The sequence below is a fragment of the Lissotriton helveticus genome, chromosome 5_1, assembly GCF_964261635.1.
Source record: "Lissotriton helveticus chromosome 5_1, aLisHel1.1, whole genome shotgun sequence".
Lineage (NCBI taxonomy): Eukaryota > Metazoa > Chordata > Amphibia > Caudata > Salamandridae > Lissotriton > Lissotriton helveticus.
The window spans coordinates 1,325,802,434-1,325,820,415 of record NC_136065.1 but is presented as its reverse complement, the minus strand read 5'-3'; the positions used below and the strand labels follow the sequence as shown (position 1 = coordinate 1,325,820,415).

The following is a 17,982-nucleotide window of genomic DNA, read 5'->3' as shown; positions in this document are numbered from 1 at the left end:
AAGTGTGCGTGTCTCAGAGCAGTGACCCTCCAATAGGTTAATTATGTGTTAGCTGCTAAAGGCAAGGCGTTTTTATGGACGAAATTTAAACGGAAATATCCAGGGATATTGGTAAGTGGCAATATCCATGCAATGGAGAAAGACAACCCGGACATCTTCAATGGTCAATTGTAAAGGAACTTCTTGGAATTGGAGAAGCGGCTGCTCTGATTATGTTGTAGGGTGCAAAGAATAAAAATGGTTCTGACTCCTTTATTTAATTGTGTACTCAGCATGCTTCAGATTACAATGCCCTATTCCCTGTTGAGACTCATGGATCGCCAGATCAAAGCCTACTTCTGGCAGGCCCAAGTGCCGAGCTTGGAACCATCGAGACATCATGCTGCTAACTCATCTGATAGCCTACGCCTTACCAAAATTATTATTGTGAGGCTCACCAACTTTCACAACTGGCCTATCACTTTTGCACTTTTGTCCTGACACAGAGACCAAAGACTTGGTAATACTAAAAAATCAGGTTCATGTGGGTGCTCAAGACCCATGGGTCACATAAAAATTAGAGCGATCCATTAAAGACTTAACCAATCCAATAATTTGTGCTTCAATTTAAAATGTGGACCCAGAGCCATACATAGGTGTGTCAGAATGGCTATATGAATATGGAGACACCCATGTGACAATGCCAAATTGGCCATAGGTGGACAACCACTTGACGGGCCCTCATTGGAAGCAGCAAGGCTTTATGAAGCTTAAGCTCTTGATATTGGACATCTTCTTGTAATCCTTCATAGACCTGGGCTCAGGGCTTCGCCTGCCTTCTAACCAGAGATGGATATATTTAGAACTGTGAAGTTGGTTATCTAAAATGTTGAGAAACCACCCTTTCAGTTTGCAAATGTGCACTCTACACGCATACTTAGAAAAAATTGTGAGTCTACAAGAAACTGTTATCTGGACTATATGGGATCGTTATTGAGGAACTCTAATCCAAACACAATGACATATTTTTATTACATAAATGGCAATGAGGCTTCAGAAACAATAGATAGAAGAGGACTAGTCGAATTTTCAGCCAGTCATGCTAGAGGTCTATGCAAGTCACGGCTGATGTTTGATTATTTAAACATTCTATAGGATTGGCTTTGGTCAGCTGACAAGCTATGCAGGACCAGACTCACACACATTTCCAATTGCTGGAGGTGTCAACAAACCAACAGCATGAGTTGAAGACCATTCCTTTACTGCAGTGGTCTATTCTAGATGATATTCAAGTGATTCTGAGGTCATTAATCATATGAAAAGCTGGCTAGATTCTGCCTTAGTAGTTGCTACAGTTTGTGCACTGAGATATTGGGAGATCCTGGTGACCTCAGACTCTTGAGGAGAGATCCAGGGCCAGACTGGCCATAGCGGGCACCGGGCAATCCCCCGGTGTGCCACACGGGTGGGGGCCGGTTTTGGTCCCCTGGGGGCCGTTTTTGTTACAGGGCCGCTTTTGCAGCATAGCTGCAAAATCGGACCTGTACCAAAATCGTCTGAAAACCGGCCCGGCAAAGTGCTCGGCGGCCCCTCAAATCCCCGCGAGTGGGGAGAGGGGCCCGGCCGAGCACTTTGTCGGGGCCGGTTGTGGTTCCCAGTCCGGCCCTGGAGAGATCAGAAGCTATGGTGAAGATGGCAGTTCTTGTATGATTGATTCATAAACTGTTATCACCGTTTGAAGATATCTGGGTATTATATACACATAGTTGATCTATGATGGGACAAGACCAGATTATGAGTTTCTTTGTTGAAATTGGTCAACTTGCATGTTTCCGGGGCCTTGGGTGTGTCCTTTACAACGATGTAGGTTTTCCTTTTACCTTTCATATTTTCTCTTGTTTCAGATTTTCATCTGTTCAAGAGCTCACAATTCTATTTCCATGATATCTGGAGTATATTTTGGATTACTGTACAGACCCTCCAGGATATCGCGATTTCGCGATTTGCCGCGAAATCGGCACTTTAGTAAAAATGCCGCGATTTTTACAAAAGTGCCCGCGAAATCGGCACTTTTCGTAGAAATCGCGGCATTTTTACCAAAGCCGCTATATCCTGGGGGGGTCTGACTTACTTTGTTTATTGGGGCGGGCGGGAAGGACACAGAAGCACGAAAGAATAACATTCCGGGCTTGCTTAATGGGGCATTAGCAGCTCACTCAGCTCACAATCGATAGAAGCGCACAGACCGACCCGGGGCCTGCAGGTGGCCAGAGGCTGGGGGCATCTATCTTCCGAAGGGGGCGGGGCAGAGAGCAAGAGGTGTCTGCTGGAGGGGGGCGGCGTGCTTTGCAGTGTGTGTGTGTGTGTGCCCTGTGTACAGACTGCGCTCCTGTGATGTGGGGTGCGTATGGACACCGCTGCAGGGCGGGCCGGGGGCTGCAGGTGGCCAGAGGCTGGGGGGCATCTATCTTCCAGAGGGCGGGGGGGGGGAGGAGTAGAGACAAGGTGGGGGTGTCTGCTGGAGAGGAGCGGCGTGCCTTGCAGTGTGTGTGTGTCTGCCCTGTGTACAGACTGCGCTGCCTGTGATGTGGGGTGAGCGTGAACACCGCTGCAGGGCGGGCCGGGGGGCTCGAAGTGTACACCCGACCCCCCCACCCTGAAGACAAGCCTCAGTGTAATCCCGACATTCCTCTCGGTAATGAGCTGTGGAGCCGGGGGGGGGTCTCGGGAGGGAAATGAAACAAACACGAGGATTGTGATGGGATTGGATTCCCAGCAGGAAGCAGGGGCTCGCACCTCCACCGCCCCCCATACGGCAGAGAACCCACAGCACTGAACTCCTCTTGCTTCACAGATAAAATTGGCAGTAAACCTAGGTCTGAAATGCAAAGGCAGGTAATGAGCTTCAAAAGGAAATACGCTCATTATGGATAAACGACAATTAGAGTCAAATGTTCAAGTGTCCTAAACGATAAAGCCATGCTACAATTTCTACCGGCCCCTTGAAGATATCCTCAAGACAGTCTTGATACTATCAACAAATCACGTTGCAACGTCAGCAACTACAGAGTAGCACATCGGAATAAGTGCTACTTTCAAATTGCACATTATCTAGCATCGAAAAGTGTGTCACTTTCACTTAAAAGCCTGAGTAATCACCGATGTGAGTAGCAATGGAAGACAGCCTATAGCAGCCTGTGCCTACTTTTGCCCTATCCAGTAGCAGTGGAGCGCAAAGGTAAAGAGGGGGAGCAAGAATGAAAACTGAGGGTATGGGGCAGGTGAGACGAGAAAGAAGGGGTGAAAGAGAGGGGGAGTGAGCAAAGAAGTCACAGGTGGGAAAGAAGTAAAGGGTAGTAGGGGGTGAGAGAAACTGGGCGAATGAAAGTGAAAGGTGGAGAAAAGTAGAGAGGAGTGAGCAGGAGAGAAAGAGGGAGGGTGAATGCGCGAGAAATAGGGCGAGAGAGGAAGGGGAAGAAAGACAGTGTCTGGTAGAACGAAAGTATGAGAGTTAGAGAGAGAAGAGAGGGCTAGGAAGGGAGAGAGGGCGACAAGAGAGAACTAGAGAGGCAGGGTGCTAGAGAGATACGAAGATGGAAAGAGAGAGGGACGGGGGGAGAAGAGACTGGGCTGATGAGAGAGATATCGATAAGGAGAGAAAGATGTGTGTGTATGCGTGAGAGAGAGGATGAGTGAATGAGGCACAGAAAGGAGGGGGCATGAGAAACAGAAAGCTGAATGGGACAGTGGAAAGAGTGAATTAGGAAGGAAGATAGAGGAGCTAAAAGCGGCAAAACACAACTAAGAGAGGGAGAATTGGGAGGCAGAAAGAGTGTTAGGAAGGGCGGGTGATGGATGGGGTCACTGGAGGCCGCTTTATGAAGGTCCAGGGCCAAATGAAATGCCGCAAAATTGCCGCTAAATTTCCATATTTGTGCCGCTAAATTTCCATTTTTGTGCCGCTAAATTTGCTAATCCATGCCGCTATATCCTGGGGGGTCTGACTGTAATAATGTTTTGCTGTGCTACAGCACGGTACCTGGGATCCGGTTTGGCTTGAATTATCTGTTCGCATTTGAAAATCCAATAAATTGATTAGAACAAGAAGCCATTGGTCATTTCGATTTCAAACGTCACGCACTCCTAAGAAAGAACTAGCATCCCCACATGGCAGAGTCCTACATGTACAGGAACAGTAATGCTTCTGCCCGGAGATTACTCCACCTAGTTCTGGAGAGGACCTCTATGGACAAAACCAAGAGGTTATTCTATCCAGAGGCCTACCAACACAAAGCATAGGACAACAGAAACAGTTTGGATTATGTAAATATATATATATATATATATAAAAGTGAAGGTCTTGAAATTAGTCTATAACTTAAAAAGGACAAAGAATTGTGGACAGCTAGGATAAAGCTGGTGACATGGGGTCTCATTACAAGGTCCCCGAATTTAGCCCAGTTACCTCTGTACCCCGGAGTTACTGATAATGTTATTGCCTTGTGAATCTGGGTTTGGGGTTAGCAAACAGCAATTATAGTAGGAATCCTGAGATTTCCCTGAGAAATTAGGAATTACATGGGGAATTCATTATTCCAGATTCAACTTTCCCGGTAATACCTCATTCACTCATGAGTCTCATCAGGAGATTTGGTCTGCTTGCAGCAGCTAGACTACTCGGTGCAATTTATGAGGTCTGTGGATTACCTGCAATTACTGGCCCAATCTGAATTAAAAGGGGCCTCATATTTGAGGCCTGTATTGGGTTTCCGAGTAATGAATGTGAGGAAATGGACAGACTGGTAATCAGTTTCCTTTGTCATTCTGCAGTGGGTTTCTACCTAACTAGATGGTAAAGAGGCACCTGGGTGAGGGACCAGGAAAGGTGCAATGAATTTTACCAACAAAAGCATGAGAACTGCTGGCATGGAGGTAGTCGAAATTAAGATGCCTTCTACAGCATTAAGAGCACACTTGTACTATTTCTCAGACTTGTTTTCACCTTCATTGAGATAAGTGGGCTAATAAAGATTGTGTTTGTAATTGCATTTATATAGCTCTTCATATCCCTAACTAGAAGGCAAAGCACTTTTGGTGTCCAACTAGCAAACATTTCAGACTAGAGGTTTACATGCTGCATTTGCGTGCAATTTAAAATTTGTATCAAATCCCCATCATTGATCAGTCTGCCTGGCCCCCTGGACGCTGTAGCCACTTAACAAGTTTGAATAGATTTCAGGATGGGCTATAAGAATGTCAGGGTGATTCTAGGGTATGATATGCTGTAAAGACACTCAGTGAATGACTACTACAATACCATTTCTTTTAGACGATGACCAAAGCAGACATTCCCAGAAATGAAAAACTAGAATAATTAACTTTTAAGTTTGAGAATCTAGGTGGTATTACCATCTTCTGTCTCCCAGTTTCCTAGTCCTCCTGTGACTGTAACATTATTGCTGCATTCGTCGGCCTGAAAAAAAGAAAGGAGAATTGAATCACAGCATCTCACATTCTACAACACAATACCCCTAGAACCAAGATGTTGCAATACAACTCTTTCTCTAGACTTCCCTTCAAACTCACCACAAAGCCACCATATGCATCTAATCCCTAGGTGGCGACCAAGAGCTCCCCTCCAACTATCCATCCTCATTTTCAGGTTGGCTTAACAGAGCAGTTGTTGCCACATCTTATGTGGTCAACAGAAAAGGAACTGTCAGAAGTACTGCTGAGAAAATGGCTTAGGCTCCACCCACATGTTCGTCCCTTTGAGTAGAACATTTGATATGGTAGACGTTGTATGCTACTGTGAGAAGTTGGCCTGATGTGCAGTGCTCACTATTCTAGTGATCACTATATATCAGTCCAAACAACCCTTATTGATGATTGGTTGTAAGTCAACCTTATAGACCAGCTATCCTAGTAGCATGGATACGAGCAGTCTAAGGCTAAGACTCTAGAGGGCGTGTTAAGCCAGCTGTTTTACCATCACATTACCCCTTGAACACCCAGTGAAAGGACACCACACAAGTTGTTATGAAAATAAACAGTGTATTTATTTATAACAAGACTACCCTGGCTCTTTATGAGACAGGGAGCTAAGCACACAACAAAACTCTTACGAAAATACTTTAAGTTAGCACGTTATACACAAATGCCCGAGGGGCACGAAAAACCATATACTCTAAAAGTGGAATGCGAATCACTAGCAGGTAAGTAACAAGTCTAATAGGCTTTGGAATCGCTAGGACTGGACTAGGGAATCGGTAGATTACTACTAGGAGGCCCAGGGGACTCGGGTGCAGAGTGTGCACTCTCACGCGGGATGCGGGACAAAGTCTATGGAAGCTAGAATCCACAGAGTTAGTGTTCACGGGCGAACCCGACCTGGTAGGAAGAAAACGACAGTGGATCCTGACCCTTGGATAGTGAGGCTATGCTGGGACACCGGAGTGCCGAAGTTACCTAGCCCAGGGGCTGCAGCTGCATAGGTCTGAAAAGACGTCGGGGATCTCGTTGCCGGACCAGGAGCCTGGAAGGAAGAAGTTGCTGGCAGGCGACCAGTGAAGAAAAGTTCGATGGATCCAAGCCTGGATCAAGGAAGAAGAAAACCTGAAAGCAGAGGGGACCAAGTTCTTGAATCACTAGCCAGTGATTAAGTGGGCACCAGGATGGCACCGGGCGAAGTCACCGCAGTCAGGTGAGTGGGCGCTGCTGGGCTCTGCAGTCTCTCGGACCAGGAGGCGTTGTCGGCGACCAGGATGGAGGTGCGAGCTGTCCCACGAAGGATGAAGTTGTCGGCGTCGAAGTTACCCAGGATTGGGCAACAAGCCTTGGCTAATTCAAGCCCACGCGGTGGACTCAAAATGGCGTCTTGAGTGGACCAGGAGGGTCCGGGGTGCTCCTCTTTTGGAAGGGAGCAAGGGCCAGTCTGGAGCAACCAGACCAGCAGCAGAAATGTCGTCGGGCGTCGTCAGGAAGGCCACAAGCCAGCGGGCTAGTAGCCAAACAACGCGGTGAGCAGCAAAAAGCAGAAGGGCCCCACGCCGATCGGGGAGATGCTGGGGGGCTGCTCTTCGGTGCTGGAGCTGCTCAGGGTGGGGGCTTCTCGGACCCCAAAGCACTCACCAGGAAATTACTCGGTGGGCTTGCTGTGCAGAAGTCGTGCAGTCTTGGCGATGGCCGGTCCCTCGAGGTCTCATCGCACCCACGGTTCTCAGCTGTGCTGTAGAGGTGGGTAGAGGTCAGAGGTGCCAGGGAAGCCGGGTCTCATCGAGCTGGGCAGTCGGAATCCGGAGGAAGGACGTGCAGCAGACCGCAGTGTTCTTGGATGGTGCCTGCGGATGCAGGGTGACTACTCCTTAGCCACAAGGGAGAATCTTGAGGAAGAAATCGTGAAGTCCTTTCGTGGAAAGTGGTATCTTGATTCCAAAGATGATCTGATTTGGAAGGGGGCCAGTCTCTACCTTTATCTGGGAAAAGGGGGCTGGCACGCGACTAGGTCCTGCCCTATGGGTGGGACCAGGAGGGGGGTGGTTACACCCACTTCCTTGGCGGGCTTTTCCCCAGGCCAGGGGCGGGAGTGCCCCTGGAACTGGTTCCAGCCAGCCTATGCACAGTGAGCACCGGGGTGCCATGTGCAGTCACCTTCCTCTAAAGCCCTGCCTACCTACAATACACAAAACCCTGTCTGGGACGGTGCTGGCACCGCCCCTGGCAGGAAACCCTTTGTCCTTATCTCCTGCTCTGGGAGGACTCCCAGCAGCAGGAGGGCAGACTTGTGTCTCGGTGGCAGCATCCATTTTGTGGATGCTAAGGCTCTGTCTGACTTTTAACCGGGTTATAGGTTACATGCATGTCGTGTCCCTCTGGAAGGGTGGGATGCTAACCCCGTCGCCAGAATTGGCGAGGGGTTAGTATTCCAATTCGTATGACACCTTACTCGACATGTTTTGATAAAGCGATACCAGAGTTGGCACATAACCGCGAGGATTATAATGCACTTAAGAGTATATGGTATGCGATATCATGGAAACGGCTAAGGGATGGATCCCGAAAGCCGCAGACAGGCTCAGCTCATGCCAGAGCACCATCTCACACGATTCCAAGCACTCTGCCTTCAGGATTGTTAAGGCCTGCCATAGGAGTGACTGATAGGAGATCTGTGTGTCCATTTTAGGGTTAGATATAGGTATACTATATCTAAAGCAAAGGGTGAGTACACCACCTTGCCCCAGCTGTCGTGCAGCCAGTTGTGTCAGTTTTAGTTAGTCAATCCAGGGGTGGCACAATACATGCTTCAGCCCCTGGGAGACTTCTGGGTGCACCTCAGCCCTGGGTACAGGGACTTGGAGAGGGCCCAGGGCCAATTCAGTACCTGAGTACAATTTGGATAGAGAGAACAGCTAGGCTGTGGGTCTGATTAGCAGGCCCACAGCCAGGGAAAGTCGTAAACCAGTGCAGCAAAAAGCAAAAATCTGGGTGATCATAGGATTGCAGACCCTACTCTCCTACATGACCCCCCCCCCCAAACTTTGGGACAATAAACTAACCTTGACCAGGTGAGTCTTCTTGCTCTAAGTGGAAATACCTGGAGAGCCCATCAGCATTGCTGTGATCAGTCCCAGGTCTATGCTCCACTGTAAAATCCATCCCCTGTAGGGAAATGGACCACCTAAGCAGTTTGGGGTTTTCACCCTTCATCTGATTTAGCCACAAGAGGGGCTTATGGTCTGTCTGAATGGTGAAGTGAGTGCCAAACAAGTAGGCCCTCAGCTTCTTCAGGGCCCAGACCACAGCAAAGGCCTCCCTCTCAATAGCTGACCAATTTTTCTCTCTGGGTGTCAACCTTCTACTAATGAAAGCAATAGGCTGATCATTACCATCAAAATTCAGTTGAGACAGAACAGCTCCCACACCCAACTCAGAAGCATCTGTTTGGACAATGAATGGCTTGGAGTAATCTGGACTCTTGAGGATAGGTGCTGTGCACATGGCCTGCTTTAGGTCATTGAATGCTTTCTGACAGCTTGCTGTCCACTGAACTTTCTTTGGCATCTTCTTGCTTGTCAGGTCATTAAGGGGGGTCACGATGGACCCATAATTTCTGACAAACTTCCTATAGTACCCAGTCAGGCCCAAGAAAGCTCGAACCTGAGTCTGGGTGATTGGAGGAGTCCAGTCCTTGATGGCCTGTATCTTACTCTCCAGTGGCTGAACCTGGCCTCCACCTACAAGGTGGCCCAGGTATACAACCTGTGACTGCCCTATCTGGCACTTTGTGGCCTTGATAGTGAGGCCTGCCTTTTGCAGGGCCTCTAACACTTTCCTCAGGTGGACCAGGTGATCCTCCCAGGTGGAGCTAAAGACAGCAATATCGTCAAGATAAGCTGCACAGAAGTCATCCAGCCCGGTGAGGACTTGATTCACCAACCTTTGGAAGGTGGCAGGTGCATTTTTCAGTCCAAAGGGCATTACCACAAATTGATAATGCCCTCCAGGGGTAGAAAATGCTGTCTTGGGTTTGGCTTCCTCAGCTAACCTGATTTGCCAATACCCAGCTGTCAAATCAAATGTGCTTAAGAAGTTGGCAGAAGCCAATCTATCTATAAGCTCATCTGCTCTTGGTATTGGGTGGGCATCAGTCTTAGTGACTGCATTGAGGCCTCTGTAGTCTACGCAAAACCTCATCTCTCTCTTACCACCCTGGGTGTGAGGCTTTGGCACTAGAACTACTGGGCTAGCCCAAGGGCTATCTGAGGGCTCAATGACTCCCAGTTCCAACATTTTCTGCACTTCAGTTTTGATGCAGTCTCTAACATGATCAGGCTGTCTGTAGATTTTACTCTTGACAGGCAGACTGTCTCCAGTGTCAACATCATGAGTACACCAATCAGTTTGGCTGGGTGTCAGAGAGAACATATGTCGAAAGGATTGCAGAACTTGCCTGCAATCCTGTTGCTGATGTTCAGTGAGGCTGCCACAAAAGACAACACCATCAACTGACCCATCATCAGGATTCTGAGTGAGCAGGTCTGGGAGAGGGTCACTCTCTTCCTCCTGTCCCTCATCTGTGGCCATGAGCAAGCTCATGTCCTTCCTGTCAACATATGCCTTGAGCCTGTTAACATGGAGCACTCTGAGAGGGCTCCTGGGAGTCCCAAGGTCCACCAAGTAGGTAACCTCTCCCTTTTGCTCAATGATGGTGTGGGGCCCAGACCATTTGTCTTTCAGAGCTGCTGGGGCCACTGGCTCCAGCACCCACACCTTCTGTCCTGGCTGGTACACAGTCAGTACAGTCTTTTGGTCATGCCAAGCTTTTTGAAGTTCCTGGCTGGCCTCAAGGTTTTTAGATGCCTTTTCCATATACTCAGCCATCCTGGAGCGGAGACCAAGTACATAGTCCACTATGTTGGTTGCAGGCTTTTTGAGAGGTCTCTCCCATCCTTCCTTCACCAAACACAGGGGTCCCCTTACAGGATGCCCATACAGAAGCTCAAAAGGGCTGTAGCCAACCCCCTTCTGTGGGACCTCTCTGTAAGCAAACAAGAGGCAGGGGATCAGGACATCCCATCTTCTCCTAAGAGGTTCAGGTAGTCCATGAATCATCCCTTTCAGGGTCCTGTTGAATCTCTCAACAAGCCCATTGCATTGTGGATGATAGGGTGTGGTGAACTTGTAGTTCACACCACACTCTTTCCACATGGCAGTCAGATATCCTGACATGAAGTTTGTACCTCTGTCAGAAACGACCTCCTTAGGGAAACCCACTCTGGAGAACACTCCAACTAGGGCTCTTGCCACTACAGGGGCTGTAGTGGTCCTAAGGGGAATAGCCTCAGGATACCTGGTGGCATGGTCCACCACCACCAGTATAAACTTGTGTCCTGATGCTGTCTGGGGTTCCATTGGACCAACAATGTCAATCCCCACTCTTTCAAAGGGAACCCCACCACAGGTAGTGGTATGAGGGGGGCCTTTGTTGTGCCACCTGACTTACCACTGGCTTGGCAAGTGACACATGAGCGACAAAACTCCTTGGTATTCTCATTCATATGGGGCCAGTGAAAGTGTGAGACAAGCCTGTCCCAAGTCTTTGTCTGACCTAAATGACCTGCAAGGGGAATCTCATGGGCCAAGGTGAGAAGGAAACCTCTCAGAGACAAGGGGATGACCAGCCTCCTGGTTGCACCAGGCTTGGGGTCTCTTGACTCAGAGTACAGGAGTCCATCTTCCCAGTATACCCTGTGGGCACCTGTGGCATTCCCTGCAGCCTCAGCAGCAGCCTGCTGTCTGAGGGGTTCAAGGGAAGGGCAGCTCAACTGTTCCTTCCCCAGGTCTGCTCTGGAGGGTCCCCCTGAGCCCAGAAACTCAACTTGATCAAGTTCAAGCTCTTTAGGCTCAGTTTCCCTCAGCTCTTCTAGATCAGCCTCCTCAGAGACTTGATCCTCAACCTGGGGCAAGGGGGAAGGCAAAGCCTTACCCTTACTGCTCTTCTTCTTGGGAGGTGTCTGGTCCATAGTTTCAGGATCCAGCACCTGTTCAGTGGGGCATCTTCTGGCCTGTGACCTAGTCACAGCAAGCACATGTGCTGGCAAGCCTAACATCTCCATGTGAGTCCTCTGCTCCACTTCTGACCATTGTGATGACTCCAAATCATTGCCCAACAAACAATCAACTGGGAGGTCTGAACTGACTACAACTTTCTTTTGTCCCTTCACTCCACCCCAGGAGAAAGCCACAATTGCCACACTATGACTAGTAGTGACATTGCTGGCATTGGTCACCAGGAAATCAGTACCTGGCATGATCTGTCCAGGGTCCACAAAGTTAGGTGTCACCATGGTGACACTGGCACAAGTGTCCCTATAGGCCTGAGCCATTTTGCCATTTATCAAAGGTGTCTGCCTGTATTTGCCCAAAGTATTGGGACTTATTTCAGGGGACATATCCACATCCCCTGTACAGACAAGGACAGCCTGAGTGAGTGTGCCAACTAAGTTGTCAGACCCCTCAGTACCCAAGGTTAACCCAACTAATGCCTTGGGAGGTACACTACCACTACTGACTGTACTAGGGGTTGCAGTTGCTTTAGGAGCTGTAGTGGCAGGAGTTTGTCCTCCTCTTTTGGTGCACTCACTAAACCAGTGAGATTTACTTTTGCAGTACTGGCACCACCTTTTTGACTGGCCTTCTTGAGTCTTCTTCTTCTGGGAAGCCTGACCCCCACCCTCTTTGGTTTGTTGGGGACCTGGTGAAGACTTCTGGTCATTTTGCTCATTCTTAACATTACCCTTCTGGTCTGCTTTCTTCTGACCACCCTGGTTCTGGTTCTGGTTCTGCTTGATCCTTGTCCTGACCCATTTGTCTGCCTTCTTTCCCAATTCTTGGGGAGAGGTCAGATCTGAATCAACAAGGTGCTGGTGCAGCAACTGGTTCTGACAATTGTTCAAAATTTGTTCTCTCATCATTAGATTATACAATCCTGTGTAATCTGTAACCTTGCTACCCAGCAACCAGCCCTCCAAAGCCTTAGTGGCACAATCCACAAAATCAGACCAGTCCTGAGACTGAGTTTTCTGGGTGTCTCTGAACAGCAACCTGTACTGCTCAGTGGTTAAACCAAACCCATCAACCAGTGTATTCTTCAGGACCTGGTAATTGTTAGCATCCTCCACTCTTGTAGTGAGGAGCTTATCTCTACCTTTACCATCAAAGGAGAGCCACAGTATAGCTGCCCACTGACTCTGGGGAATGCCCTGCACAGTGCAGGCCCTCTCCAGAGCAGCCATCCATTTCTGGATGTCATCCCCTTGCTTAAAGGGGGGCACTATTTTAGTCAGGTGTTTAGTATCTAAACCCTTCTCTTTATCTCTTGGGAGATTGCTGCCACCAGTGGGAGCTAGCCCACTCATCTGCTGCTCTCTTGCCAGGGCAAGCTTCTCTTTGGCCAGGGCAATTTCTTCCCTTTCAATCCTCAGTTCAGCTTGTCTCATCCTAGCTTCATGCTCCCTTCTCTGAGGGGAAGTAAATCTCCTCTGTGGAGGATTCCTTCTCCCCTGAGAAGAGGCATTAGAGTGCAGAGATCTATTGGAGTCCCTAGAAAGAGATCTATCTCTCCTAACTCCAAGGTTAGGCCCACTTCGGGTTAGTACTGGGGGGCCCCCAGATCCTAGCCCAAGTAAGTCTAAGTTGGTCCTAGTTAGCCTTCTGACTACCTCAAGACCTTTGTCTACCTCATCCCCAGAGAGTACCTCCTGATCCTCCTCCTCAACTGCTGAATCAGTGTTGGGGAGATCTGGATCCCCAGAGGTTCCCTCTAAGGCTGGCATGTTCTCATGTAACTGAGAAAGCTTTCTGGCATCATATGTCTCTAAGAGACCTATCAGAAAGGAAGTGGTGGGGTTAGACCCCTGCTTCAGTTTTCTGGAGACACAGATCTGTCTCATCTCATGGAAACTGAGAGCTGCATATCTTGAAGTGACCTGTGGAGGGTCAACACTGACCAGGGGAGTCTCAGTAGAGTCCCCCTGAGTCGACATGCTTTTCTAGTGAGGTGTAAGTGGTGCACTTACCTACACTATATGTTTGCCTACTGATCCCTTGCTAGAGTTGTAGTTTAGGGTGTGCTAGGCCCTAGGAGCTACAACAGCTGGTTCAGTAGAACTCAGAGTATTCTAAGCTAAGTTATATGTACCTTTAGTACTTATGTGATCTTTCACAAGATATTCTTAGGGCATGTGTGGTAAAACAACAGCAAGCTCAAATCCCAACCGCTGCTCACCAATGTGAGAAGTTGGCCTGATGTGCAGTGCTCACTATTCTAGTGATCACTATATATCAGTCCAAACAACCCTTATTGATGATTGGTTGTAAGTCAACCTTATAGACCAGCTATCCTAGTAGCATGGATACGAGCAGTCTAAGGCTAAGACTCTAGAGGGCGTGTTAAGCCAGCTGTTTTACCATCACATTACCCCTTGAACACCCAGTGAAAGGACACCACACAAGTTGTTATGAAAATAAACAGTGTATTTATTTATAACAAGACTACCCTGGCTCTTTATGAGACAGGGAGCTAAGCACACAACAAAACTCTTACGAAAATACTTTAAGTTAGCACGTTATACACAAATGCCCGAGGGGCACGAAAAACCATATACTCTAAAAGTGGAATGCGAATCACTAGCAGGTAAGTAACAAGTCTAATAGGCTTTGGAATCGCTAGGACTGGACTAGGGAATCGGTAGATTACTACTAGGAGGCCCAGGGGACTCGGGTGCAGAGTGTGCACTCTCACGCGGGATGCGGGACAAAGTCTATGGAAGCTAGAATTCACAGAGTTAGTGTTCACGGGCGAACCCGACCTGGTAGGAAGAAAACGACAGTGGATCCTGACCCTTGGATAGTGAGGCTATGCTGGGACACCGGAGTGTCGAAGTTACCTAGCCCAGGGGCTGCAGCTGCATAGGTCTGAAAAGACGTCGGGGATCTCGTTGCCGGACCAGGAGCCTGGAAGGAAGAAGTTGCTGGCAGGCGACCAGTGAAGAAAAGTTCGATGGATCCAAGCCTGGATCAAGGAAGAAGAAAACCTGAAAGCAGAGGGGACCAAGTTCTTGAATCACTAGCCAGTGATTAAGTGGGCACCAGGATGGCACCGGGCGAAGTCACCGCAGTCAGGTGAGTGGGCGCTGCTGGGCTCTGCAGTCTCTCGGACCAGGAGGCGTTGTCGGCGACCAGGATGGAGGTGCGAGCTGTCCCACGAAGGATGAAGTTGTCGGCGTCGAAGTTACCCAGGATTGGGCAACAAGCCTTGGCTAATTCAAGCCCACGCGGTGGACTCAAAATGGCGTCTTGAGTGGACCAGGAGGGTCCGGGGTGCTCCTCTTTTGGAAGGGAGCAAGGGCCAGTCTGGAGCAACCAGACCAGCAGCAGAAATGTCGTCGGGCGTCGTCAGGAAGGCCACAAGCCAGCGGGCTAGTAGCCAAACAACGCGGTGAGCAGCAAAAAGCAGAAGGGCCCCACGCCAATCGGGGAGATGCTGGGGGGCTGCTCTTCGGTGCTGGAGCTGCTCAGGGTGGGGGCTTCTCGGACCCCAAAGCACTCACCAGGAAATTACTCGGTGGGCTTGCTGTGCAGAAGTCGTGCAGTCTTGGCGATGGCCGGTCCCTCGAGGTCTCGTCGCACCCACGGTTCTCAGCTGTGCTGTAGAGGTGGGTAGAGGTCAGAGGTGCCAGGGAAGCCGGGTCTCGTCGAGCTGGGCAGTCGGAATCCGGAGGAAGGACGTGCAGCAGACCGCAGTGTTCTTGGATGGTGCCTGCGGATGCAGGGTGACTACTCCTTAGCCACAAGGGAGAATCTTGAGGAAGAAATCGTGAAGTCCTTTCGTGGAAAGTGGTATCTTGATTCCAAAGATGATCTGATTTGGAAGGGGGCCAGTCTCTACCTTTATCTGGGAAAAGGGGGCTGGCACGCGACTAGGTCCTGCCCTATGGGTGGGACCAGGAGGGGGGTGGTTACACCCACTTCCTTGGCGGGCTTTTCCCCAGGCCAGGGGCGGGAGTGCCCCTGGAACTGGTTCCAGCCAGCCTATGCACAGTGAGCACCGGGGTGCCATGTGCAGTCACCTTCCTCTAAAGCCCTGCCTACCTACAATACACAAAACCCTGTCTGGGATGGTGCTGGCACCGCCCCTGGCAGGAAACCCTTTGTCCTTATCTCCTGCTCTGGGAGGACTCCCAGCAGCAGGAGGGCAGACTTGTGTCTCTGTGGCAGCATCCATTTTGTGGATGCTAAGGCTCTGTCTGACTTTTAACCGGGTTATAGGTTACATGCATGTCGTGTCCCTCTAGAAGGGTGGGATGCTAACCCCGTCGCCAGAATTGGCGAGGGGTTAGTATTCCAATTCGTATGACACCTTACTCGACATGTTTTGATAAAGCGATACCAGAGTTGGCACATAACCGCGAGGATTATAATGCACTTAAGAGTATATGGTATGCGATATCATGGAAACGGCTAAGGGATGGATCCCGAAAGCCGCAGACAGGCTCAGCTCATGCCAGAGCACCATCTCACACGATTCCAAGCACTCTGCCTTCAGGATTGTTAAGGCCTGCCATAGGAGTGACTGATAGGAGATCTGTGTGTCCATTTTAGGGTTAGATATAGGTATACTATATCTAAAGCAAAGGGTGAGTACACCACCTTGCCCCAGCTGTCGTGCAGCCAGTTGTGTCAGTTTTAGTTAGTCAATCCAGGGGTGGCACAATACATGCTTCAGCCCCTGGGAGACTTCTGGGTGCACCTCAGCCCTGGGTACAGGGACTTGGAGAGGGCCCAGGGCCAATTCAGTACCCGAGTACAATTTGGATAGAGAGAACAGCTAGGTTGTGGGTCTGATTAGCAGGCCCACAGCCAGGGAAAGTCGTAAACCAGTGCAGCAAAAAGCAAAAATCTGGGTGATCATAGGATTGCAGACCCTACTCTCCTACAGCTACCACCAAAAACAGTGCTTAAATATCACTTTTTTCCTATTTGGAAAGCTTACACTCAATACAATAGGACTGAGTTAGTTATGGTGAAAAGCAAATGATGAAGGCTAAAGGCCTAATCAATTTATCATGAAAAGCTATAATAAAGGCAACAGGCCTGATATATTTCTAGAATAAAGCATGTGTTAAAGCCAATGGCCATTTAAAGGGGAAAGTGTTATTATTGTATATTAAAGGCTCTAAATAAATTATTTTGTTACATGTAATCTCACGGATTATTTTAGTAGCCATGGCATTTTGGTGCTTGCTACTCTCCACTGACATACCTCGGAGATAGAATATTTGCACTGGTACAGTCCTTTTTACGGACTTTTAGAAAAAATAGTATTTTATTTTGCCATCTGTAATTTTGTATATGTTTGTAATTTTACAACTTTATGTCTGATGATTGACTTGCAGTAAGGTTTACACTCCAAACAGCAGGCCTGAGTTAGTTAGGGTGATAAGAGAATGATGAATATTTGGAGCTTGATTGGTTCACTGGGAAAAGTAATATCTGATTCTATAGATGCAATCTGTTCATTATGAAAGTTTATGACAATGGCAGCAGCCCTGGCATATTTATTGTGAAAAGCATTTGTTAAAGCAAACCAGTCTTTAATGGTAGATATTTCCCACCATGTTACAGGCCGCAGACAGGTACTTTGTTGCTAGAAATCTCACAGATTACCACAGTAGGCAAGGATTTTGGTATTGGTGATTCCAATGACAAACCCTGTAGGTAAAAGATTTGCCGTGTGATGAGCCTTGGCAGGCTATTTTGAGGGGGGGATGTATATTTGTGTTTCAACTATAAATCTGTACACATTTGATATTTTTTAACTGTATGCATGATGGCTGCTAGGCAATGCAAATATCTGCAGGCCCCTGATGGCTAGGGTGTCAAGCAAAGATTATTATGGGAAGTAATGGCACATCTAGTAGGCATTTCTTACTTGAAAACCATGTGTTGAATGCAATATACTTTTAACCGGTTGATTATTATGAAAGTGAACTGAAGCCTAAAGACAGGTATTTTATTACATTGAATCTCACACTTTACCGTAGTATGCAAGGATTTTGATTGCCCACTCCAAACCACAGGGATACGTTTACATTATGATAATCCTTATTTGGCCCTTTTGGGATGAAATCATATTTGTTTTCGCAATTGTAAATGTGTACATATTTGCTATTATGGTAAACCTGGGAAAGCTTATGCTCAATACAGACGTCTGGGTTGATTACAGTGATAAATCAATAATAAAGGCTATGGGCATCACTGGATCATTCAGAAAAGTTATTTCAGATGCCATAGGTCTGATCTGTTTATTATGAAAACTAATGACAAAGGCAGTGGGCCTGTAGCATTTATTATGAAACACATATGTTAAAGTCAATGGGGCATTACGTTTATGTTTTGTTTTTACTTTAAATATTAACTTTAAATATCACAGATAACCATTGT

General features: G+C 48.3%; 1 protein-coding gene across 2 annotated transcripts in view; it reads right to left on the bottom strand.

Moving 5' to 3' along the window:
- Window positions 1-17,982, bottom strand: part of LOC144755356 (receptor-type tyrosine-protein phosphatase V-like) — a 704,907-nt gene that overhangs the window by 438,992 nt on the left and 247,933 nt on the right. For both annotated transcript variants that reach the window (XM_078644168.1, XM_078644167.1), the window contains one exon: window positions 5,389-5,452. In XM_078644168.1, coding sequence (XP_078500294.1) covers window positions 5,389-5,452 — 64 coding nt within the window. The remainder of the gene's footprint in view (window positions 1-5,388; window positions 5,453-17,982) is intronic.